The sequence below is a fragment of the Eleutherodactylus coqui genome, chromosome 6 (assembly GCF_035609145.1).
Source record: "Eleutherodactylus coqui strain aEleCoq1 chromosome 6, aEleCoq1.hap1, whole genome shotgun sequence".
In the NCBI taxonomy this organism is placed as follows: domain Eukaryota; kingdom Metazoa; phylum Chordata; class Amphibia; order Anura; family Eleutherodactylidae; genus Eleutherodactylus; species Eleutherodactylus coqui.
The window spans coordinates 97727997-97753172 of NC_089842.1; the positions used below are offsets into that span (position 1 = coordinate 97727997).

A 25176-nucleotide genomic window follows, 5' to 3' on the forward strand; every position below is an offset into this window, starting at 1 on the left:
GTCCGGGTTTATAAAACATGGCTACTTTTTTCCAAACAGAGCACTACCCTGGTCTGTGGGTTGAGTCTGGTATTGCAGCCCTGCTCAAATTCATTTTAATGGAACGGAGCTGCAATACCAAACACAACCCCATGGATAAGGGTGGTGCTGTGTTTTGGTCTAGAAAAAGATGGCTGTTTTCTTCCAGACAACCCCTTTAAGATTTAGGCTGGGTTCACACAGGGCGGATTTGCCGTGGAAAATCTGTGCGGAATTTCGCTGCGGCAAATCCGCCTGCGGACGCTAATCCCGACATTAGCCAGCCATGTGGGCAAGATTTGTCAAAAATCTTGTCCACACAGGACGGCCAATCTGTTGCGGCAAAGCCGGCGCTGCGGCACGGATTTCCCGGCCGCAGCATTCCCCCCCCCCCCCCCCCCCTTTCCAGTTGCGGCCACGCTCTCCTCTATGGGAGCTCCGGACACAACGGAAAAGCAGGCAGCCAAGCAGCTACAAAACCTGCGGCTAAGTGCCACGGGTTTTGAAGCTACGCCTTCCCGACGGTAATCTCACGGTTTTTCATTGTGGCAAAACCGCTAGATTTCCGGCAGGATTCCGCCCTGTGTGAACCCAGCCTTAGGGGATTTCAGGATTTAGGGTGCTGTTTGAGCGCAGGAGACATCACTTATTGTCCTTTTTTTTACTTTTCCTCCAAGCAGAATATCCTTCACCAAGGGCCATTTCCCTAAACTGGCAGAGTGCGCCCACTTCCACTATGAGAACGTAGACTTCGGCAGTATTCAGGTAAGGCCGCCCTGCACACAGTCTCATCCTTTTATTGTATTATGCAGACAAGAACCTCTTGACTTGTTAATTGGTCTCAGTACTTGTGTGAGATTAGATTGTGAGCTCCTGGGGACAGGGCTCATGGGAGCGATTACCATCTGTGTTCAGGGCCACTTAAGTAATCAACAATACATAAGAGAAAGGAACAAACAGAACTCTGTCCGAAGATGACAACCCAGAATGCTGTGACCCCCGCCTGTACAGACATGGCACTCCTCCCTCTCCCGGCCACACGTATACCGCCATCTTGTCCGTCTCTCCCCCAGAGCTGTGCAGCCAGAGCCCGCTGCGCCATATCTAGTGAATTCCATAAGGTCATCTTACTCTGAGGCTTAGAATGAAATCCTCGGCCTCAAACAGCCTCCGGTAGAGCTGGAGATTTGGCTTCTTCTTAAGCTTCTCTCGCTCCGCAAAGAACTGACAGATCAGAGGTGCAAATGAATAATAGTAAATTCTCACCCCGCAGAATCTCAACGCTAGAGGGCAAATCTGAGATTACAGTAAGTGGATTAATAGAAAGAAGTGATACAGAAATGACAGTAAGTGGCTCATAAGCTGACCTGAGAGAAATGCTCACCTGATCTCGCTGGAACGTTTGTCCCCGCTGCCTGTCAGTGTTGTTCTATTGGGAGAATAGGAGCGACCGCAGTCCCCCCAACAGTCCTTGTCCCTGCATTCTTCATTTCATTAGATCAGTGACTGTCAGGGCATGCTGGAAGTTGTAGTTTCACAAGAGCTGGAGGTTAAATTCCACTGGAGTTAAACTGACACAGTTAATTAGGACAGATTTCTTGGTGTACATTAGGCTCCTCTTAGATGACACAATCTCGTTTGCACAGGTGACGTCATCACCAGTTCGCTCTCTGTAGCCTGTTTAGACAGGTAGATTCATTGTAGACTCGTTCAATGAGAATCGTTCACTTCTCGTTCAGTGGTTCACAAACAGTATGCGAAACAATGAATGAAAAGTGTTTAAACAGAACGACACCTGAACGAGCCAACGATGACTTTTATGGTGCATTCCCACGAACGTATATCGGCTCGGTTTTCACGCCGAGCCGATATACGTTGTCCCCGTGTGCAGGGGGGGAGGATGGAAGAGTCAGGAGCAGGAACTGAGCTCCCGCCCCCTCTCTGCCACCTCTCCGCCCCTCTGCACTATTTGCAATGGGGAGAGGTGGGCCGAGGGCGGGGCTAATTCTCGGAATTTAGCCCCGCCCCGCCTCCTTTCATTGCAAATAGTGCAGAGGGGCGGAGAGGAGGCAGAGAGGGGGCGGGAGCTCAGTTCCTGCTCCTGGCTCTTCCATACCCCCCCCCTCCTCCCCGCACACGAGGACGACGTATATCGGCTCGGCGTGAAAACCGAGCCGATATACGTTCGTCTGAATGCAGCCTTATGCCGGCAGAAGCGGAACGACGAACGAGATGCGAATGATTCTCATTCGGTTGTTGACTCACGTTTAGACTGAACGATTATGTGCACTTTCATTCATTTGAATGATTTTTTGAACAGAATCATTCAATCTAAAGGTATCCTTAGCTGTTCTGCTGGGGTGGTGTTCACACTTTGGTGGTCCCTACACATATACCAGAGTTCGACCCTGTGACCCCTGCATACCTGTCCGGTGTTGTCTTTCCTGTGCTGCGGATGTGCCGGCCGGCGCACATGTGCAATACAGATGATGCCATCACTAGGTAATGACGCGGATCCCGCGACCATTCTGCAATGGAAGCCATCCGTGTGGAGCCTGCACAAAATCACAGCATGCTGCGATTTCTTCTTCGCTAGCAGAAAATTGCAATCGATTGACTTGAAATTGCGTATTGCCATAGCATGCTTTAGGCTGGATTTGCTGCAGAATCCGGAGGTGGACGCCCGCTCCGGATTTCACAATGCAAATCCGTCTGTGTGAAGGCAGCCTAAAATATATAATATATGCCGTACATAGATATATGTTGCAGAAATCACAAAGCCTTAGTCTGTTTTGAGTTCTTATGAGTATTGGAGTACAGACCCATTTGGGGTAGTAATTAGAATTTAAACTTTATTTGCTTTTTCCAACTTTTTATAAAATACAGATGATTGCTTTCATTTGACCCGGCCATGAATCCATTCCTTCCTTCCTCCCTCTAACGGCGGCTCCCTGACCACATATCTATTCAGTCACCACAGAAAATAAACCACGTAACATTGGGAACCATGGGTTCTTTCATTTTGCATTGTTCTGGTCCATTAACCCCTTAAGAACTGTTGATGAATATACAGGTCACAAGAGAGGAGGTATGGAGTGGGCTCAGTAGCTGAGACTGTCGGCTGTTTCTGATAGCTGACATCCGCCAGCAATGGCCATGGTCGGAGTTGAACTGCTTATATGTCAGAGTTAGTGTTGACCGTGGCATCTAAGCAGCTAGCGTGAGGGACGGGGTATAAGCCCTCATACAGCCCCCCGAAGGAAAAATAAAAAAAAATTGACAACAAAAAGCGATTTCTATATTGGCTAAATGTAGTAAAACGTAATAAAAAGTACAAATTTGGTATTGCCATAATTGTACTAAAGCACGTAATAAAGTTTAATATGTCCTTTTTATTGCACCATCAATGGCATAAAAACAAGACACGCACCCCCTCAAAAAAAAAATATAGTGCAAAAATTAAGTTTTTGTCGCTAGCGATATTCCACTGACAGGTCTCCTCGATGAACCTATCTAATAGAGTGCATTGCAATTTACGAGAAACTAGCATCGTATCGCTGGATATGCGATTTTTTTTTTCATGCACATGAAAATCTCATGTATTTTTAATAGGACAAATTAATAATCGTACCACACTCGTGCCATTTCCCCCCCCCCCACCCATTGGAAACAATGGGCAAGATTTCGTCAGACTTGCAGAAAAATAGATCATACTGTGATTTTTCTATCTCGCAGCTTCGCCACGAGAGGGAAATCACACGTGTAAATGGATCTGTTGGGAGCAATGTGGCTTATTTCAGTGCAAGTCTTGTGTAACTCGATTGTGTCGATACACATACCTCCACCCCCACTAAGGAATTACTTAATCAGTTGCCAATATATCAGATGAACAAAGTCCTTAGAGTATATCATAGTGGCGAATGCATAACCACTAGAGATGAGCGAACGTACTCGGTAAGGCCGATTTCGCAATCGAGCACTGCTATTTCCGAGTACTTCACTACTCAGGTGAAAAGTACTCGGGGGCGCTGTGGGTGAGCGGGGGTTGCAGAGGGGAGTGGGGGGGGGGGGAGAGGGAGAGAGAGAGGGCTCCCCCCTGTTCCGCGCTGCTACCCCCCGCTCCACCACGCCACGCCGCCCCCCGAATCTTTTCACCCGAGTAGTGAAGTACTCGAAAATCGCGGTGCTCGATTGCGAAATCGCCCTTACTGAGTACGTTCACTCATCTCTAATAACCACGCATCCAAAATGGTTTCCTTAGCAGTAAATGTTGTGTAAATATCCTTCATCTGCTCTCCATGGTGCTCTGATGGCCGGACGCCACCATAAGGGGTGTATCAAATCTGCCTTGTATGGCCCACATTTCGGACATTCCCCTTATCCAATGGAATACTAAGGCCGCCTTCACACATGGGCATTCCGCTGTGGAAAGCGCGTAGTAAGGGCTCCGTTTTTTTCAATTGCGGATCTGCTGCGGGATTTAACTCTTGCATTCCAAGGGCTGACTTCCTTAGCATAAGTAGACATGCTGTGGATTTGCTGCGAATATTTTCCGCACCATCTGAAGGAGATTTCCTAAATCCCATCCACATGGCTTGTACTGTAAGTGGAAATTCCGCATCGTTTCCATCCGGCAGCCTAAAGGCTCCATACACTCTACAGCTTACCTACCATTACATTTCACACAATGTCCCTCACCAGATGATTCTATACATGTGTGCCTGCCACGTGGGCGTCTCCACCTCTTCTATAGAAAGGGTCTCCCTTGGATGCTCTACATTCCTCCCCACATATGGACATTGAATTCACAACTATACAAATCCACCGGTCGGGAGGACCTTCTGAATTAACTGCAGAAGCAATTGAATAATCCATAAAATAAGTTTCACTGAGCTACAGACGAGATTGTGTTAGTAGCAGTTTCTCTATTGACCATGAGGGGGCAGTATGAACACACAGGAAGCTGATGATAAATGCTGCGTACACGATAGGAATGTTATGTGAAGTGCGTTAAGTAGGGCAAATTAACGTCATTATGACTGTATGATTTATACTTGAGGGTTTTTATTTTAATCTTTTCATCATATAGAATAGTATTCTTCGCACTCAGCAGATGTACAGGCGAAGTGGTCATATCTGGGTGGTCTGATCACTGACTAAGAGGAGACAATGGCGGCATCAACCATAGTGCATACATTACCACTGGGACATGATAACGCATTGGGGCTGAAACTATTGTCTCTCAAAACTTGCTCATATGAGCGAATGTGCGCGATCTTTGTTATCTCTAAACGTGAACCGTCGCGCACTTTTTGTTCGGTTTTTATTTGTCGCTCCGTTTCAGCCTGCATGAAAATCCTTGGCGGCTCGCTCACTCCTCGTTACGTCTTAACACTCCCCACTCATTGGAATGTGAAGCGCTGAGCGAGAAGTGAACAATCCTCAGCGATGATCTGCCTGTCTAAACATTCTGCACGAGCGCAAATCAGCTCAGGTATAAAAAGGCAGAAGAATCATTTCAGGGTCTTCTAGGTTCAGTTTTGTGGGGTCGCCATTGTCTGGGTGGTTAGGCCGCCAAAGGTTCAGTCCTTTCTCTCTTACTCCTGTCGTTTATCAACAATTAATACGATGTAACATACGTGCATCTACATGTATGATATATATATACTGTATAATGTAAATACTTGGTATATACACATTTATGAAAGGTTGTGATCTGTCTAAAGCTGTGACTATGGAGCGCCCCCTTCATGTAGAGCGGTCACACGATGGAACTTTCTGCCTTTGGATGTGGTGATGATTGATTTGTCATTTGGATTTTTTTTTTTAATATTTGAAGTAGTTCTGGCCAAAATAACCGCACTGCTTATCTGTGGTAGACAATGTTTTTGGAATCGGAAAGTTGTTTTTTTGTTTTTTGTTTTCCTCTCTTGGATAAAAGGAATTTGTCCTAACAGAAATTGCTTGCATAGTATAAGCACTGCATGAGAATAAGCTGAATGTGATTGTCTTGTGTCTGTTTATATGCCATGTGACATGTAATAACAGGGGGCGCTGGCAGAGCAGTGCACACAACTCCTCCTTACATGTAATATATAATAACAAGGGCCGTGCATCAGAGCAGTGTGTACAGACCTTCCCTGTGTTATACTATATCCAGCGTGTAATAACTGGCACCGTTCCTCCCTTAGTGTTACACTGTATCTGACATGTAATAAGAGGGAGCAGTGTATCAGGTCTGCTATCTTTGTGCACACTGTATTTTTATTCCCATCGTATTCCCAGCCTCATTCATATGCAGAGGTGGATAACCGTGTTTACCAATTTGTAATTAATGGCCCGTTTACACGTAACGATGATCGCTCAAAGTTTGTTCAAACAAATGAATTTGAGCAATGATCGTTCAATCTAAATGCAGAAAGATTGCTCGCTATTCGTTCGCGGTTGTTTATCTCACTGACTTTTACGCAGCGAAAAAACCATCGCTGGCTTTTCGCTCAGTGTAAACGCTCAGCGCTTCACATAAAAGGAGAAGCGCTGAGCAAGAAGCCAGCGACGTCTTTTAGTCTTAATGCCCTGCACGAGCGCTGACAACCTTAGTGGTGACATCAGCACTCCTGCAGTTGTTTACCCGACTGTTGGCCCGTGTAAAAGGGCCTTTAGATTACAGAAATATTCACCCATGTTCCTCCTTCTTTAACCCCTTAATTTACATTTACATCCTGTGCGTTCAGGGTTTGTATGGAGTGGGATCGGGGGGGGGCAATCCCGCCCCATATAATGTGGGTGTTGGCTGTTTCTCACATTGGTGTGCGCGCTGATCATGGTTAACAGTTTTGACAGCAGCATTTGCATCCCCCAATCTGTTTTTCGTAGTTCTGAACGGGCCTCACTGTGATGAGATCACAAGGTGCCCTTTGGTTCCATGGCACCCTGGAGCCTTCTGAAGGCCCACAGCCCTGCCATAGCTCATTGCCTATAAAAGCCATGCCTGTGGCTTGATAGACCGCATGTCAGATCACTGTACAATGTAACACTACAGGAGCCATCAAACGGTCGCAAGTTCAAGTTCTGTTGAACTTGAATATTATGTAAAAATAGGTTTAAAAAAATAAAAATTAAAAAATTAAAATTTTTTCCTCATACAACAAAACCTATTTGGTATAGCTGCGTCTGTAAGGCCTCATGTACACGGGCATAATTCATTTAGCAAATCCGCTCGTGCTTCCCGCACGTGAAACCTGCAGATCAATTTTCCCATAGGGAATCATTGCCCATCCGCGGTTAATTTAACAGCCACAGATGTGATTTATTTCAATTTGCAGATTTCACGTGTGGGAAAAAACCTGCAGCATGCTCCATTTTAACCCGGATCACGCACATTTGGGCCCCATTGATCTCTATGGGTGCGGGAGATCTGCAGTTCATCAGCGGATTTGAAGGTTAAATTCCATTAGGAAGGTGGGGAAAAGGTTGGGAGGTGGAATTGCGTTTTTTTCACGCGCGGATGATCTGCAGTACATGTGAGCGCGAAAAATCCGAGATCTCCCGCAAGCCAAAAAAAAATACAATTTAAAGATCATTTCGCAGTGCATCTGTTGCGGAAATCCGTATCAAATATCCACACATGCCATATTATGCCCATGGACATGAGGCCTAAAAGTCAGATTTTTTCACGGTAATGCATTATTTATCACGGTGAATATTGTCAGAAAAAAAAATACGCAATGCCAAAACCGCACTTTTTATGGTCATCCCCAACTCCAATAAATAAATAAAAAGTGATCAAAAAGTTGTATGTACTCCAAAATAGTACCAATGAAAAATACAGGGCATCCCACAAAAACCGAGACTTCACACTGCTATGTCGACGAAAACCTCTTTAAATATGCTGTCATATCCCACTATTAAAAAGGGAATCAGGAGGCTGGAATTGGCACATGTGATGGGGCGGAGCTACGCGATGACGCGTAGAAAGGGGCGGAGCCAGAACGCCGCTGCTGCCGGACAGACCCGAAGGCAGAAGACCCTTCTGCGCAAGCGCGTCTAATCGGGCGATTAGACGCTGAAGTTAGACGGAGCCATGGAGACGGGGACGCCAGCGCAGGGAAGGTAAGTGAATAACTTCTGTATGGCTCATATTTAATGCACGATGTATATTACAAAGTGCATTAATATGGCCATACAGAAGTGCTGAACCCCACTTGCTTTCGCGAGACAACCCCTTTAAGTTGCTTTGCCTAAATATAAGTGTAGATTAGGTAACTAAAACATCAGGAGAGGCAGGGAATATGCACACAGGGGCAGCAGATCTGAGTGCAAGGGAGCAGTCTGTGAAGATTACTCCTTCCCCACAGCTTGACGTTCTAATGTCCCAGTTTCTAGAGAAACTGAATGTCTAACAGTGGATTGTAGAGGGCCTGCATTTCAAACTTGGTAAAACAAAACAAAAAAATTAAATGAAAGTATATTACAAGATTGAGTCATAGGCTATTAGATGAGAAGTTGTCTGAAAAGTTAGTGTCCTTTTAAACTTATCATTCTCGTCCATAAAGCTCTCCACAGTGCTGCACCTCCCTATAGCTCTTGCCTCATCTCTGTCTGCCACCATACCTGTGCTCTCCTTTCTGTTGACGACGAAGTTCTGCAATAGTCTGATTCTCCTACTCCCATCTCCAAGATTTTTCACAAGACGCTCCTGTACTCTGAAATGTGCTATCCATTGTGTTTAATAGGAGCTGTGTCTGTTAGGCTTTTGTTAACACGGGCGACATGGCATTGCCGCGAGAAAATCGCAGTGTTATCGCATCGCTGCGGTTTCCCACCATGATACTGCGATTTTGTAGCACCACATGCAAGGATTGGGGAGGGGGGGGGGGGGGTTGCTTGAAATATAAGCCCTACCCCAAAAATAAGCCCAAGCTGCAGGGAAGAAAGAAAAGTATACATTACGTAGAAGCATTTTCTGGGGCTCCGCTGCATCTTCTCCTTGGTCCCCGACACTGTTTTCATCTTTTCTGGCCGGGGGTTGAAAGATCCCCACCTCCTGGAAGCGCTGGCTGTGAATGGCTGACACTTAGCCAATTCGGAGCCAGCGCTCGATGAATGGCTGTGATCGGTTAATAGAGCGCTAGCTGTGATTGGCTAAGCGTCAGCCAACCAGAGCCAGCACTTCCAGGAGGTGGGAATTTTTCAATCCCTGACCAGGAGAGATGAAAGAGAATAGTGCCGGGGAGAAACGCTGGAGGTGATAGCGCTTCTAGGTGATGTATGCTTTTTTTTCTGCAGTTAGGGCTTAAGTTATGGCTTATGGCAAAGTTGCATCGCAATGCACGAAAATCGTGTTTTCATGCGGTGCAACAGAGGAAGGCTCCATAGGGAAACATGGGCTACAAAACCTCACGAGTTGGCTCCTTCACCTTCCGCACAGCCGCGGTGTAGCGGGAGGTCTTCTCCTTTCGCTGCCGGGAGTCCCCATCCCCCGGTGAGCGCTGCTGCCGGTCCTCCTCTCCTCCCCGCCGGACTGTCCTACAATACAGAGCGCCGCACAGGCTGCCGGGCCTGAGGACATAATGAGTGAGCGGCTCTGCGGCCGCGGAGCTCCTACCGCGCCCGACGGAGGGAAGATTCATTCTGCTGTATGTATGGTGTATGTAGTCTGTCCATATTGGGGGTATATGGCTGTATTCTATGTATGTGTGTGTATATATGTGTAGTCTGTTCATATGGGGGGTATATGGCTGTATATATGTATGTATACTATATATGTCTGTATACTACACTGTACAGTCTGTGTACATGATATGTATCTGTATATGTATAATGTGTGTGTGTATATGTGTGTGTGTGTGTGTATATATATATATATATATGTATGTATAAATAATGAGTATATGTGTCAGACCTAGAGATGAGCGAACGTACTCGGTAAAGCACTACTCGTCCGAGTAATGTGCTTTATCCGAGTATCTCGCCGCTCGTCCTGAAAGATTCGGGGCGCTCCGCTGCTGACAGGTGAGTCGCAGCGGGGAGCGGGGCAGAGCGGGCGGGAGAGAAGGAGAGAAAGATCTCCCCTCCGTTCCTCCCCACTCTCCCCTGCAGCTCCCCGCTCCGCAGCGCGTCCCGAATCTTTCAGGACGAGCAGAGAGGTACTCGGATAAAGCACATTACTCGGACGAGTAGTGCCTATCCGAGTACGTTCGCTCATCTCTAGTCAGACCCCATATTCCTGTATAGACTGTGTGTGTGTGTGTATATAATATACTCTTGAGTATAGCTAGGCTTATATTTGCGTCGGCTAATACTTGAATATATATGGTAATCACCTGACCTATATTATTTCATCTTGATGTTAAACTTGGCACCTTTACTGTGGAAAACAGTTATTAGCTGTTTCTAGAGTAGTTAAAGCCGCTCTCTGCTGTTATCTGTTTCACCTGTTTTCTAAAAAGAATAAGGTTTGGTACGGTGTTGGCCACTAGCGCAAAGTGTGATTGTTCTCAGAGAAACCAAGTCATCTGGTAGATATACCTTTTATTGGCTGGTGTTATAGCAAGCTTTCGGACCTGCTTAGGGTTCTTCCTCAGGCTTACTGGGATAGATCCTTGTGCCTGAGGAAGGAGATGCGGGTTCAGACTTCAGTGGGCATTCCCTGTAAAGCTGCTCTCCCTAGAATGTCTCCTCATTGTATTGCTGTGACTTCTGAGAGAAGACTCCTCAAGGATCTATAACCTACTATGCTTGAATAATGCTGTCACCATGGAGATGCATTGGTTTGCAGAGATGCTGTATACATGAAGATTGGCTTTTACCAAAGATGATTGATTGTTTTTGTCATTTATATTGATGCTAATGTGAGCTCCTGCCCAGAGTTCTCCTGTGCGCTCGCTCGGTATAAATGTCTCCGCCCAGGGGAAGGCTCCCCAGTACTTACTTTCCATGTCAATCCTGCAGATCGCAGACAGGAAGCCACAAATATACAAATATGTTGGGCTCTTCAGATGGTGTAAATTGATATCCAGCTATGTCCTGTCTGTACTTTGTTCTGTGACTTATTACCCGCATATCATCTATTTTCTTTTTAGTATTTTGTTCTTGCTAAACCAAGATGGAAAAATACCCATCCCCCGAGCACGGCACACATCAGAGGCGCTCGCTCATACAAGGATGCGTCCTGCTGTCACAATCTACCAGATACAAAACTGACATCTACAGAGGGATTTCACTAATCAGAAAATCACATCCTCATCCATTTATTTTCCTTTTGTCGTTAGTGCAGTCAATGAAATATAAAAAAAAATCACAAAAAAACCCTCAATTTATCTGGGGCATATCTATTATTATTTGTATGTCAGATTACTGACGTACAAAAGTCACAATTTTTGAAAAAAAAATGGGCGAGGCCTCACATGGGTCATAAGATTTCCACTAATTCACGCAGCAACTGAGAGCTGGCGTAGGTTTCAGTTTGGCGCATGGAGGTTCCACCAGACACCACAAATGTATTAAGAGGCTTGTGTTTCTTAATACATGTGTCTGACTAACACGGTGTCATGGGATATAGAACTGCTCTCTCTCATGTCCAGGAGCTAAGAGTGCCATTCCAGCTGACCTGCCCGCCTCTGTGGAGTTGGCACTCATGTACTGCTAGGAAACAATCTCCACCGACAGCAGACCAGTATGGTGGTGTTTAGGCAGGGAGCTGCTGACCTCCTTTCATACATGGTCTTCCTGGCCGCAGCTGATTGCTACACTCTGCTTTTAGTCTCTTCTCCCGCCTTTTACACATCTTGTTCTATGACTCTAGGGTTCCGGAACTGGTAATAACCTTAGTTGGCATGAAGTGACCCAACCTTTAGGTTATGTTCCAGATACGCCTTCCATGGTGGTTAGTTCCACATAGTGAATGATGTTGGTGATTTCAGCACACGGGCTTCGGCACAAACTAGTGTCTCTGTTGTGTTCGTGTTCCAGATTATTCATTTTGCCCTGTATTAGTAGCGTGAGGAGCATTTCCTCTTCTAGCAGCATCTATATTCATCATCACAGGTGCAGCTTCGGATACATCAGCAGGTCACATATAGTCCTCAGTGTGGGAGCTTTATAATAGTCACCTGGTCTGTAACGCACCTGGAAGTGCGGTCAGCTGTATTATTAATCACCCATGAAACGGCACATATTGCAGATATTGGAGATCCTGGGACCTCAGCACTGCCACCTCTATTTTATATAGTCCATCCTATACCATTCTGTTCCCCTCTGTTATTACCATCTCTTCTCCTATCCATGTTCTCAATCTGGCTCTTTTGTTTCATTCGTCTTCTCTGATATTGGCTCCTCTTTTGTCGTCCGTGTTCTCCTCTATTTTCAGCATCTCTTCTGTCATCCGTGTTCTCCTTTGATATCGGCATCTCTTCTGTCATCCGTGTTCTCCTTTGATATCGGCATCTCTTCTGTCGTCCGTGTTCTCCTCTGCTATCGGCATCTCTTCTCTCGTCCGTATTTTCCTTTGATATCAGCATCTCGTCTGTCGTCCGTGTTCTCCTCTGCTATCGGCATCTCTTCTGTCGTCCGTGTTCTCCTCTGCTATCGGCATCTCGTCTGTCATCTGTGTTCTCCTCTGCTATCGGCATCTCGTCTGTCGTCCGTGTTCTCCTCTATCATCAGCATCTCTTCTGTCGTCCGTGTTCTCCTCTGCTATCAGCATCTCTTCTGTCGTCCGTGTTCTCCTCTGCTATCGGCATCTCTTCTGTCGTCCGTGTTCTCCTCTGCTATCGGCATCTCGTCTGTCATCTGTGTTCTCCTCTGCTATCGGCATCTCGTCTGTCGTCCCGTGTTCTCCTCTGCTATCGGCATCTCTTCTGTCGTCCGTGTTCTCCTCTGCTACCGGCATCTCGTCTGTCATCTGTGTTCTCCTCTGCTATCGGCATCTCGTCTGTTGTCCGTGTTCTCCTCTGCTATCGGCATCTCGTCTGTCGTTCGTGTTCTCCTCTATCGGCATCTCTTCTGTCGTCCGTGTTCTTCTCTGCTATCAGCATCTCTTCTGTCGTCCGTGTTCTCCTTTGATATTGGCATCTCTTCTGTCATCCGTGTTCTCCTCTGCTATCGGCATCTCTTCTGTCGTCCGTGTTCTCCTCTGCTATCGGCATCTCGTCTGTCATCTGTGTTCTCTGCTATCGGCATCTCGTCTGTCGTCCGTGTTCTTCTCTGCTATCGGCATCTCTTCTGTCGTCCGTGTTCTCCTCTGCTATCGGCATCTCGTCTGTCGTCCGTGTTCTTCTCTGCTATCGGCATCTCTTCTGTCGTCCGTGTTCTCCTCTGCTATCGGCATCTCGTCTGTCGTCCGTGTTGTCCTCTGCTATCGGCATCTCTTCTTGTCTCATGTGTCTTTTTGAATATTGGAGTCTCTACTCCTGTCCGTATTCTCTTTTGGATATCTACGTCTCTTATCTGTTCTTTGAACTCACAACTGAAGGCCCTTTTACACAGTACATTATTGTACAAATAACTGTTAGATTGATTTTTGCACAATAATTGTTAGGTGTAAACATATACAGCGAGCGAACAATCAGCAATAAATTATTATCACTGATTTTGACTTTTTATGTGGACCTACAAATCATTATTCATTTGCCGCAAATCTCTTGGTATAAACGGGCGTCTTAAAGATTGGATGCAAGAAGAAAGAGTTACAGCAGCACTCCAAAAGTTTAGTCACACCGCTGGTGCAAGGTACTCCCCGGGTCCACCGTTGGTCATCAATGCAGAAAAGGAGAAGAACCAGGCAGCATTCATTAACTTAAAGATTGGCTGAGTAGAGAGCAGTGGCAGACGGGGTGACTAGAGGCTGTTATGATCCATTGAACAATCAAAACTACCCAATTATTGTTTAGTGTAAATACATGCCAAGAGAATTCTACGCAATCGCTAGTTTACCGACAGTTGCATCCTCCTTCCAATTTATCTTGCAGTGTAAAAGGGCCTTCGGTGACAGATGTAGCACAGTCCAGCGGTCACACATCCAGTACGAGTCATTATTTTTTTTTGCCCCCACGGTAAGGGCCCTTTTACACAGGACGACCCATCTGGTGCAGAGGTCCAGACAGTCGTCTCAGCTATGAACGTCTCTGCAGCTATCATTGCTCAGTCAATTGAGGCGGAGTGGGCAAGGGGACCGTTCGACCCACCCACCCTCCTCCATTCACAGTAAACAGGCAGTTGTCCATAGATTCCACGGGCCGATCGGCAAGCAAGAAATTGAACAGCAAATAATAATTGTAGGAATTTAGTGTCAGTCAGTGTATGCATTTACACTGAAGGGTAATCATGGTAGCATTGTATGTAAGGGCGAAAAAAGACACATGTCCATCCAGTTCAGCCTATAACCCCACCACCACCCACCCAATGTTGATCCAAAGTAAGGCAAAAAAAGCCCCAATGAGGTAGAAGCCAATTTCTTGCTAACTCGAATCTGGTAGCTGGAATATAATCCCCGGATCACAGGAACTTGAACAGTTATTGGCCCCTGTAAGGGCTCATTCACAGGGGCATATGCGTAAACCACTGTGTGGATCATGCAGCGCTTTACTGCCATGAGAGCCGACTATTGCTGCGGATGGCAACGTATCTCCCGCACGCAGACGGGCGCAATGTGACTTGTGTTTTTGTTTTTTTTTAACTTTTATTCCCCTCTCTATCTGATAGCAGCATTGTGTATGGTACGTCACCCATATGCAATGTATATTTGCATATACTACCCATACAGATAAATAGGCCTGTTCATGTGTGATATGCAATAAAATCGAGCATGCTGCGATCTTTTTCACGCACGTATCTGTATCTACACGCAATGTTTACACGCTCATGTGACTAGTGTAATGAAAATCAATGTACTTTCACCTCGTATAACACGGGCGTGCATCACATGCATATTACGCAGTGAAATAACGGCCGTGTGAATGAGCCGTAAAAGGGGCTTATTTAGATATGTTGGGAGGGCTTGTGCTGCAGAATTGCTGCTGTCTGCCCTTGCCTTTAAAGCGAATCTTTCCTAAAGGCATCTCTCCTAGCCGATGATGTCGCCCCATTCATGGTTCGGCTGTTCACCAATAGCATGGCCGCCTCCTGCTGTCTATCGATGGGTGAAACGCGTAAGAACTGTTTTACATGACGTGGTGTTCTCTCTAAGTGATGGTCATGAATTGGAACATCTCTGTTGCACGCAAGAAAAGTAGTGTTTGCAGTCCCAAGCGAAGGGGAGATGTAGGGAGAGCGCCCGACCTCCCTCTTCATCTGCATCCAGGAAAAGGAAGTATTTCACGGTGAAAAGGTTTCCGTGCCTCATGCCAGGGAATTCCTGCATCCTACTCCAACATCGGCACCGTGACAAGCCCTGCTGACTAACTCCACGGCTGGGTCCATTAACTCCTTAAAGGAGCCACCACTTTACTCCTTCATCTTATGCTGATCGAGGATTTTTAAGCATTTTTAATCTTTTTTTATAATCATTTTGTCCCCAATTTGCCCAATTCATGTGCTTCTTATTTCCATACTCCTCCACTGCTCTGCGTTTCATACAATACAGTCGGTGCCAGACAAAAGTCAGTTTACCTCAAACCAGCATTTCACTTGGGGATCCTGGTGAAAAGTGGGTTACAGTCGCCACATACACAGAATAGAAAAACGGTACAAATTCTCATATATGTAGAATAGAAGTGATAATCCCAAACTGGTGGCTGTCCTCTCTTTACCTCCTTCTAGTATCCGGATCATTGTGATCGGGGTACAGGCTGTACATAGGTGTGTGCACGGTGCAGGAGACCACCCACCTGCCTGGTTTATACAATGGGGCACATTATCAGACAGATGCCTTGTCATGTGAATTAGAAACACGCTACATTTTTAAACCTGTACAGCAGATACGGCTGATCGGGTGCAGCAGTCACAGTACGTCCATCAATGTATCAGTGTACATGAGAGTAGGATTTACAATGCTGAGAGTTGTCCCAGGCGTAGTCATAAATGCCCCCCACTATGAGACCTTGTAATGTGGATGAGTGATGCCTCCCTCCTCTGCAGTACCCCCCTCACACTGTTAGCATTCTGGAGAGGCCGACCTGGTTGTGCCCCATCACATTCATCTCATTGCTCACGTCCCGCCATCCCCTCCCCGGCTCCATGTGTGCTCTGAGTAATTTGAGCTGATCTGTGGATGCGCATGAAATACTTTTGCATCACTGCGTTTACAATTGTGCTGCGATACCACGACTGTAACCACTTCATGCCACAGGACCCAAGACTGGGATAACCCCACCCCAGGGGTGCACTCTCAGAATTGGCAGTCTCGTAGGATAACTGTAGCACTGACCGGTCTCTCCATATGATTATGTTTTATGTTCCATCCATGTGACTCCTTTGCCATTAAGAAGAGACATGAGGATGAGCGGCTGTCTTCTAGGACTGTTCCCTATCTGATGAGGCAGTGGCAGCATGCTGAATGTATATAAATAATGGTGTCCGCAGTACTGTAGTGGGAGAGCAGGTCAAGAGCCCGCTGTGTGCGGGGCGTGTGTACTGTACGCTCCATGGGCTCTCCAGCCTTTCTCCTTCCCTGGCTCCAGTTTCATGTCTTTGAAGGGGAAACTCGTGATCTTAGGGTCATGTTGCACCAAGCGGTAGACCGGGGGAAGTGGTTACAATACGTTCATTTGTCCTCCCCACTGTCCTCACTTATGAGCCTTAAAAATGATTCCCTCGCAGGAGGCAGAAAGCAAAGTCTTTGTCTGCAATGCTCCGTTGCTTCATATTGTCACCGCCTGTGAAGTGCATCTTAGTCATTGTGAAGAGTGAAAGGCAGGAAAAGCCAACAGAAACCTGAACTGCATGAATGTCTGTCCCAAAAATGCAACAAAAATATTGAATCAGGAAAGAAAAAATCTCCTTGAATATAATTTCTTGCAGAAGAACAGATCCAGGAGGCATCGAATCTCCCCCATCACCCCTCTGCAGTAGTAAAAGCCCAAAGCCAAATAATGTCCCCCGCATCCAGCCAACAGTCCGATTAGGGCACCAAAGCGGAAAACCCCAGACTACAGAACTGGAGGAAGAATCTTGGCAAATATTCATGTCCATGGCTGCAGATGCATCAACTGAAATCCACAATGGTTGCTAATAAATGAGGAAAATGCATAATTTAAAGAAAAAACAATCATGCACTTATAAGAAGTTCTTGTTTTGCTGCAAAACTCCCCATGCAGTTCCATCTCAGCACAGCCTACCAGTTTGCACTATCTAGAGGCTCAGTTACAGTAAATGGGGACCTATATGCCGTAAGATAACATATGGAACCTGTATGTCTCTACTTGTATCCAAGCTACAGGCAGTACAACAGGGTACTAGAGCCTCCATGCCCACCCGTATCGCATCTTGTATCCAAGCTAGAGGTGGTACAATAGTGTACTAGAGCCTCCATGCCCGCCCGTATCACATCTTGTATCCAAGCTAGAGGTGGTACAACAGGGTACTAGAGCCTCCATGCCCACCCGTATCGCATCTTGTATCCAAGCTAGAGGTGGTACAATAGTGTACTAGAGCCTCCATGCCCGCCCGTATCACATCTTGTATCCAAGCTAGAGGTGGTACAATAGTGTACTAGAGCCTCCATGCCCGCCCGTATCACATCTTGTATCCAAGCTAGAGGTGGTACAATAGTGTACTAGAGCCTCCATGCCCGCCCGTATCACATCTTGTATCCAAGCTAGAGGCGGTACAACAGGGTACTAGAGCCTCCATGCCTGCCTGTATCACATCTTGTATCCAAGCTAGAGGCGGTATAACAGGGTACTAGAGCCTCCTTGCGAGGGGTCACTTTTCACAATAAACTATCCTTCTGCCCTGATATAGTAATCGCTTACACCAGTGTTATAATCATGTGATTCAGACAACTCCTTCTAGGGGAGGGATTATTTTTTTGACAATGCGTGTAATAAGGTCAGTTTATAAAATGTTGGTAACATTCACTCAATCCTAATCATTGGTTTTAACCTTATGTGACAGTAATGGTGATGTGCAAGGGTGCACTAAGGCTTATCTGTGCCTAAAGACAATGCAGATAGAGGACTGGGGACGGCCTGGTCCCGGCGTTAGCTGCTGTGGCCCCTCTACAAGGAGCTGACTGCATTATTGTTAGATGATGGGTTTCTACCCCATTTGAGCTATGCACAAAGTGATTGACATCTGGTCTCGGGATGTCTGTTTTCAGACACTCGTCATTGCCTCTCTCTTTGTTGGATCTGTTGCACCGGTTAGCTATGCTGTGTTCATATATGTAGGGCACCCTCGTCTGAGCGTGACAATACCAGGGTGTAAATGAGCAGACTGCAGCGTCTCCGCACCGCGATAAACTCCAGAGCACAAAACCACCAGAGCTGACATGGCACGAATAGTGGAAAATGAGTTGCCTGTTGCTGCTGCAGGGCTGACTCACCGGCTGGAGTTCCAGCTACGTGCCAGACCATACACACACTGTACACCCTGCCCTCTCGTGGGGCATCGCTTGGCTACAACGCAGGTGTTGAATTTTCAGGTTTTTTGCTTTTTGCAGGAGTGTTTGTAGCTGTTTTTTGCAATTAGTTTCTAAACTCTTAGACACTCACCATTTCCACCAGGATCAAGTCCAACTGTGAAGTCAGACGAGTGCTGGTCAGCCGGCTGACACTTTCAGAAGGTATTGCAATACGAAAATTAGTTTTTGATGGAGCAAACATGTGAGCGGACTGTGATTAGTAAAGTGGTGGAGAGGTTAGTAAAGCTCCACAGGAACCATAAACCTGAAGGAAAGTGCAAAGATTTCTGTATGAAAGTCATGGATGACGTAAGGAACGAGACCCTAGTAATACAGCACAGACCTGGAAAATTGGGTTAGGGGAGGACTGCACTGCCACATTGGTCCACCTCATGTATTATTACATTGGAGACCTGAAGGAGCCGCAATAACCTCTTGATGTGAGATGACATTTTCTTGCACACGTACTACTCAGTTAAGTTAGTTTTGTGCATATGAGAGGATGATGGGACACCATAGTGTGGGCCTGTGCTGCTGTAGTGATGATGTCATTTATGTGACATCACCATGTAGCCCTAACCAAAACGATACTGGTGCTACTACCTCTAGCCCTTGTAATTGTAAGGTAGAAGCGATGTACTGATTTTCTGGCAGTGGGTATGCAGAGTTCAGATACATTGTCAGGCTGCTAGGATATATACTAGGATACATTTTGGACATATCACATGCAGATAGGTCGGTACTAGCTGAAAAGGCTCAATATACCTATGTAACTGCAGAAACATTTTTATAGATTTTATCTTATTGTAATTTGCTACTGGTTTAAATTGTACATTGCCACTAGAACGCTGCAAGTAACTATTCAGTTTTGGGGTTGGCAGACAGGATAACAAATGCGTAACCCTCAAGCGTGCTCATTGAAACTCGGACGTATCCAGCTAATATATACTGTATGTGTGTATGTACATTATCCTACCAAAAGTAAGTGGACACCTGAGCAGGAATTAAAAGTATTTATATATGTTAATACTTAATGAGGCTTCCCTTTGGCCCTAATGACATTGGATACTCTCCATGGCATACTTTCTGCTAAGATATCATACACTTCCTCTGATATTTCCCTTCATTCATCCTGCAAAGGTCTAGTGAGTTTTATTAAAGAAGATGAATGCTGTTCATATTTTCTGATCCGATGTTCCAGTCTCAAAAATGTTCAATAGGATTCAAGTCAGGGCTCTGTGCATCCAGTTCAATCATGGAACATCCATATCCTCAAACCTACATAAAACCATGTGGGATTTGTGACAAGGCAAGTTATCTTGTTGGAAGTATTGCCCACCATTCCCAGAGTATTGTCACATTTTTGGCAGCAAATTATTGCCTAGAATGTCAAGTTACACGTCCGTGTTCCTGGTTCTTGCCAACACAACCAAATGTACCGAAACCATGCCACATAAAGCACCCCCAGACTATAACAGAACCTCCATAGTACTTAACTGTTGGCACAACACACTCAGGCAAAAGGCGTTTCCCAGCATCCTCCACACCAGGTATGTCCATCTGATGAAGTGGAGTAGTGTAATTCATCACTTTATAGAACCTTCTTCCATTGCTCAACTGTCCAATGACGACGCTTCTTGCATCATTGGAGCTGGGCTGCTGCATTGTGCTTTGTGATGGACGGCTTGTGTGTAGTAGCATGAGGCTACGCATATATATGTATATTACTCTCAAGCTCGGCACTATGGAGCAATTCCAAGCTGCCTGTCCACGGCCGTGACGTAATATCACTAGAGATATTCCACCGCGGGGGAGCAGGGGGGAGTACTGACAGGTCTCACTCGCATGCCGCGATTTGAACCCCGCGAGCGGAGAATCGCTACGATTCTTCGCTCGTGGACGTCGGGATGCGCATTTCATAGTTAAGTCTGTGGGAAGCGTTCACTGCGTTACCCACAGCCGGATTATCGCCGCAAATAACGCAGTGACATATCGCCCGTGGGCAGGAGGCGTAACCCAGATATCCAATAGCGTATACTTCCCATAACAAACTGACTGACACTTCCAGGGGTCTTCATCTTATGTAGCATGGTTTAGGACACGTGACCTGCTAATTCTACTAATAGGGATGTTCAAATACCTGTTCTATGATAGTATGTGTGTGTACGTAATATATAATGCATAGGCACACACATAAGTATGCATGCACGTGTGTATGTAATAAATATATATATATATATATATAATATATGCATGCATACTTATGTGTGTGCCTATGCATTATATATTACATACATTATATATCAGTGTGTGTGTTACACTTGGGCAAAAATCAATGTGCTGCTTAGGCGGCTGTTGTAAGTAATGCATTTTGCGTCCCCTGGTTTGTTGGCTTGGACGGGGCATGAAGCTCAGTGTAAGTCGCGCTGTGATCTGGTTGAGTCTTCCTGCAGCCCGTCTCCAGTGAGCATGAGCTCATATAAGAAGGCTTTCATAACAATGAAAATGTAATCTGCTATTGTGAAATGCTGTAAGTCTGCGAGGGGATAATGGCTTCTCCATGTTCGGTGGCTGCTCGGATGTGTTTTGTATTCTGCATCCTAACATGATGGAGTGGAGAGGCATCCTCACTATCGCCTCCCATCCTCCCTCCCCTCCCTGCTTCTCCGCCGGAGTGTCCTCTGGGACCCCTGCAGCCAGCTACAGACTGAGCGAATACAAGAGAAAAGGGATCACCGCTGATTTTCTGTAGTACAAATTGAGCGTGAAATTGGCGGTGTACAAGCCTCAGCCAGGACACCGGAGCTACAGAGCCAGGAGCTGCCCTCCATTTGCATCGGAGGGCTAACACAGCGCAAGATTCCCTTTCGTGACTTTCATTGGGTTGCTGCTTCCTCCAATGTCTTTTGCAGTCGGGACTTGGAAACCACAAAGTATAGACCTGGGGCCTGGGCCAGGTACCCCCCATCTTCATGCCAGAAGTAGCACTCTGTCCCGGAGGTAAGTAACATCCCTCTGAGCCTTTGTCTAATTCTTCACATAATCACAGACAAAACACCTTCCAGTAAGGCTGTAGATCCGGCAAACAAAGGATCCATCTCCAGAGCTAGCTCAACCCCAGCAAGATGCATCCAGCAAGCGCTCTGCTGGGTATGTATCAGGCTATATGTGCATAGGTGTCGCCTAATCATCAGAGGATTGTACGGATCTACAACTCAATGCGAATGCAGATGTGTTTGATTATTTCAATTGCCCCAGAGAATAGTATGGAATGTGAGACAATGTGCTAGGTTCTCACAAGGGTTAAACAATTTAGTCATCATTTCCTGTGCTTAAGACTGAAAGTTTAGACCAAGTGCTGCCATATGGATCTTGGGAGCCCATGCCATCTTAAGTCTGTTAACTCTTCCTATCCTGCATCATCTGTTATATTGCACCCCCGATTTTCATAGTTTCCCCCCCCCCTAATATAGTGGATATAAAAAGTCTGCACACCCCTGTTAAAATGCTGTGTTTTTGTCATGTTCAAACTGATCAATCATTTCAAATTTATTTCCACCTTCAATGTGACCTGTTATCTGTACAATTCCATTATTAAAGAAACTGAAATCATTGGGGGGGGGGGGGGGGGGGGGGCGGGGGGGGGGGGAATTGAAAATAATAAAACTAAAGTAATGTGGTTGCATAAGTGTGAGCACACTCTTCTATTTGGGGATGTGGTCGTGTTCAGAAGTAGCCAATCACATGTAGAGTCATGTTAAGTAGTAGTCAGTACAACGCTGTAACACAAAAAGGATCTGATTGCTGAAAGGTGTCAGGCAGGAGAAGGGTACCAAGAAACTTCTAAGACATTACATGTACCATGGAAGACAGTGAAAACGGTCATCAAGATGTGAATTAAATTTGGCACAGTCTATGAAATTACCAAGAACTGGGCGTCCCTCAAAAATTGATGAAAAGACCAGAAGAAAATTGGTCCGACAGGCTGACAAGAGACCTACAGAAACATTAAAGGAGCTGCAGGAATTTCTGGCAAGTATTGGTAGTGTAGTCATGTGACAACCATGTCCCGTATTCTTCATATGTCTGGGATGTGGGGTAGGGTGGCAAGATTTCCTTTTCTAACAAAGAAAAACATCCAAGCCCAGCTATGTTTTGCCAAAACCTACATCAAGTCTGCCAAAAGTATGTGGGAGAACGTGTTATGGTCTGAAGAGACCAGGGTTGAACCTTTTGGCCATAACTCCAAAAGCTATGTAAGGCGCAAATCCAACACTGTGCATCATCAAGAGAACACCATACCCACAGTGAAGATGGTGGAGGCAGCATTATGCTTTGGGGCTGTTCTGCCGCTGGAACTGGAGCTTTAGTAAAGGTGGAGAGTATTATGAACAGTTCCAAATATCAGTCCATTTTGGCACACAACCTTCATTCAGGGCTCTGCAAAAAAAGCTGAAGATAAAGAGGAATTTCACCTTTCGGCACAACCGTAACTAATCAACAAAAGAATGGCTTCCCCAGAAGATGATCAAGGTTTTGAAATGGCCTATACTTGAATCCTATTAAAGATCTGTGGCTTGACTTGAAGAGGCCCTTTCAATTTCGCAAGGAAGATGAGCCATGCTGATAAGACACCTACCCTAAAAGTCTGAAATGAAGTCATAAAGTCCAAGGGTACATCAGCAAAGTATTAGCTTTAGGCTGTGCATCTTTATGCAACCACATGATTTTAGTTTTTTCTTCCCACCCTAAAAGAATTTAGCTTGGTTTTCAATGGAATTGTACAGATGACGGGTCACATTTTGGGGTAAATGCCCACGGACTGATTTCTACGTGTTTCCCGCGTGTGAATTCCGCAGCTATTAGTTTCTATTGAACCTAATGGCTTTCTGCCTACCAGCGCTCACCTGCGGAATTCTACTGTGGATTTCCGCAGCGGGAAATAAATGTCGGCATGATCTATTTGCTGCAGATTTACGCCGCGGGAGGTCTGTATTAATATAGCATTAATAGAGACCACTGAATTCTACACTCACCAGCAGGCACTTTTTTGTTTTTAATTGTGGTACTCCCGCAGCGTAAATCCGCATGCGTATCCCGCGACGCTTGTGGGCATGAGGCCTAAAGGTGGAAATAAATCTGAGATGATTAATCTTTGTTGATTTTATTTTTTCTTTTAACATGACAAAAACATGGCATTTTACCAAGGATCTGTAGACTTTTTATACCCACCGTGCATGTTCCTCGGCTGTATAGCTTTGGTTATTCTACTTGCCCAACAGATGCAATGCATGTGAGTTACAGTCATATGTTTGGCATGTTCATGTATGTGCTTGGTGAGACTTCTATTTTCCGTCTTGCACTGTCGGATATTCCTTGCCTTGTTGGTGGATATAATGCATGTGATTGGTGTCATGCCTGTCTGGTCTATTGATCTCCCTGCAATGTTTAGTGTTGGTTCATCGTGAATGTGGCTGTGCCGGAACGACGGCCAACACCTCCTTACAGAGTTAAGGCAGGGAAGCTTTTATAGATTTAAGGCTCTGACCTAATCTGCTTTGCTCTTGCTAATACCACAGCAAAGAAACAAATTAATAGAAAGAACAGTGAGCAGTGTCAGACGATAGCTCTTATAAACTGTCAGACAATATCAAACACCTAGGAGTTGTCATTTTTCTGCAAAACTCAGCATGCAGTTACATCTCAGGCCGATGTGCAAATGATTAGAGCTGTGATTAGATGAACGGTCTTGCCACCTGAGGCCATACAAATGGTTCCAACCTTGGCCTTGCTTGAGTAGAGCTTTTGACCACTAGAGGATTGTTTGCTCATTCGACGAGCACGGGCCGCTCCAACGGTTTTGTTGTCTGCTCTCCAGAGACAGGTGTCGGCATCGTTACATCCCTGTGTCCGTTGGAACCATTTCCAGGCGCTGGGCTGAAGGACATTTAGGCCTCATGTCCACTGGATAATTCTATTTACAAAATCCGCGCGGGTCTCCCGCACGCGTGATCCGCGCCCATAGGGATGCATTGGACACCCGCAGGTAAGTAAATACCTGCGGATGTCATTTTTCCCTGCCGTGCGGATCGCACATGCGGGAAATCACCCGCAGCATGCTCCTTCTTCTGCGGGTTTCCCACGCGGACAGCTCCTGCAGGCTTCCATTGAAGCCTATGGAAGCCGTCCGGATCCGCAGTACACCCGCAGCTGAATTTCTGCTCTGCCGCGGGAGAGCAGAGTTCAAAAAAGAAAAAAAAAAGAGTGCACGGCGCATGCGTGCGGCACACTGCCGGCGTGCCGAGCACATCCACCAGGCAGACAAAAAGAAGATCCGTCCGCGACGGATGGGAACCCACAGCGTCCGGACAGGTAAGTGAAATCTATTTTCAGGCCTCATTTCTGCGGGAAAGGAGGGACCCGCTCGGGAATTCCGCATGGAGAATTCGCGCGGCCCGAATTTCCCAGTGGACATGAGGCCTTAGTCTCACAACGCCCACTATCACCTCTGTTTGCAGTGGTGTCATAAACGACAAAACTGGATTACTACAGAGTGGAACCGGGATGCCTTTGGCTGTGAATCCAGGTTTAGTTTG

General features: G+C 46.0%; 1 protein-coding gene across 7 annotated transcripts in view; it reads left to right on the top strand.

Annotated features, from left to right (window-relative positions):
- The window catches only part of ARHGAP32 (Rho GTPase activating protein 32), a 195291-nt gene that overhangs the window by 114163 nt on the left and 55952 nt on the right, over positions 1-25176 (top strand). For 5 of the 7 annotated variants that reach the window (XM_066607241.1, XM_066607234.1, XM_066607237.1 and 2 more), the window contains one exon: positions 696-783. In XM_066607241.1, coding sequence (XP_066463338.1) covers positions 696-783 — 88 coding nt within the window. The remainder of the gene's footprint in view (positions 1-695; positions 784-25176) is intronic. The other 2 variants (XM_066607235.1, XM_066607240.1) reach the window with 1 other exon arrangement.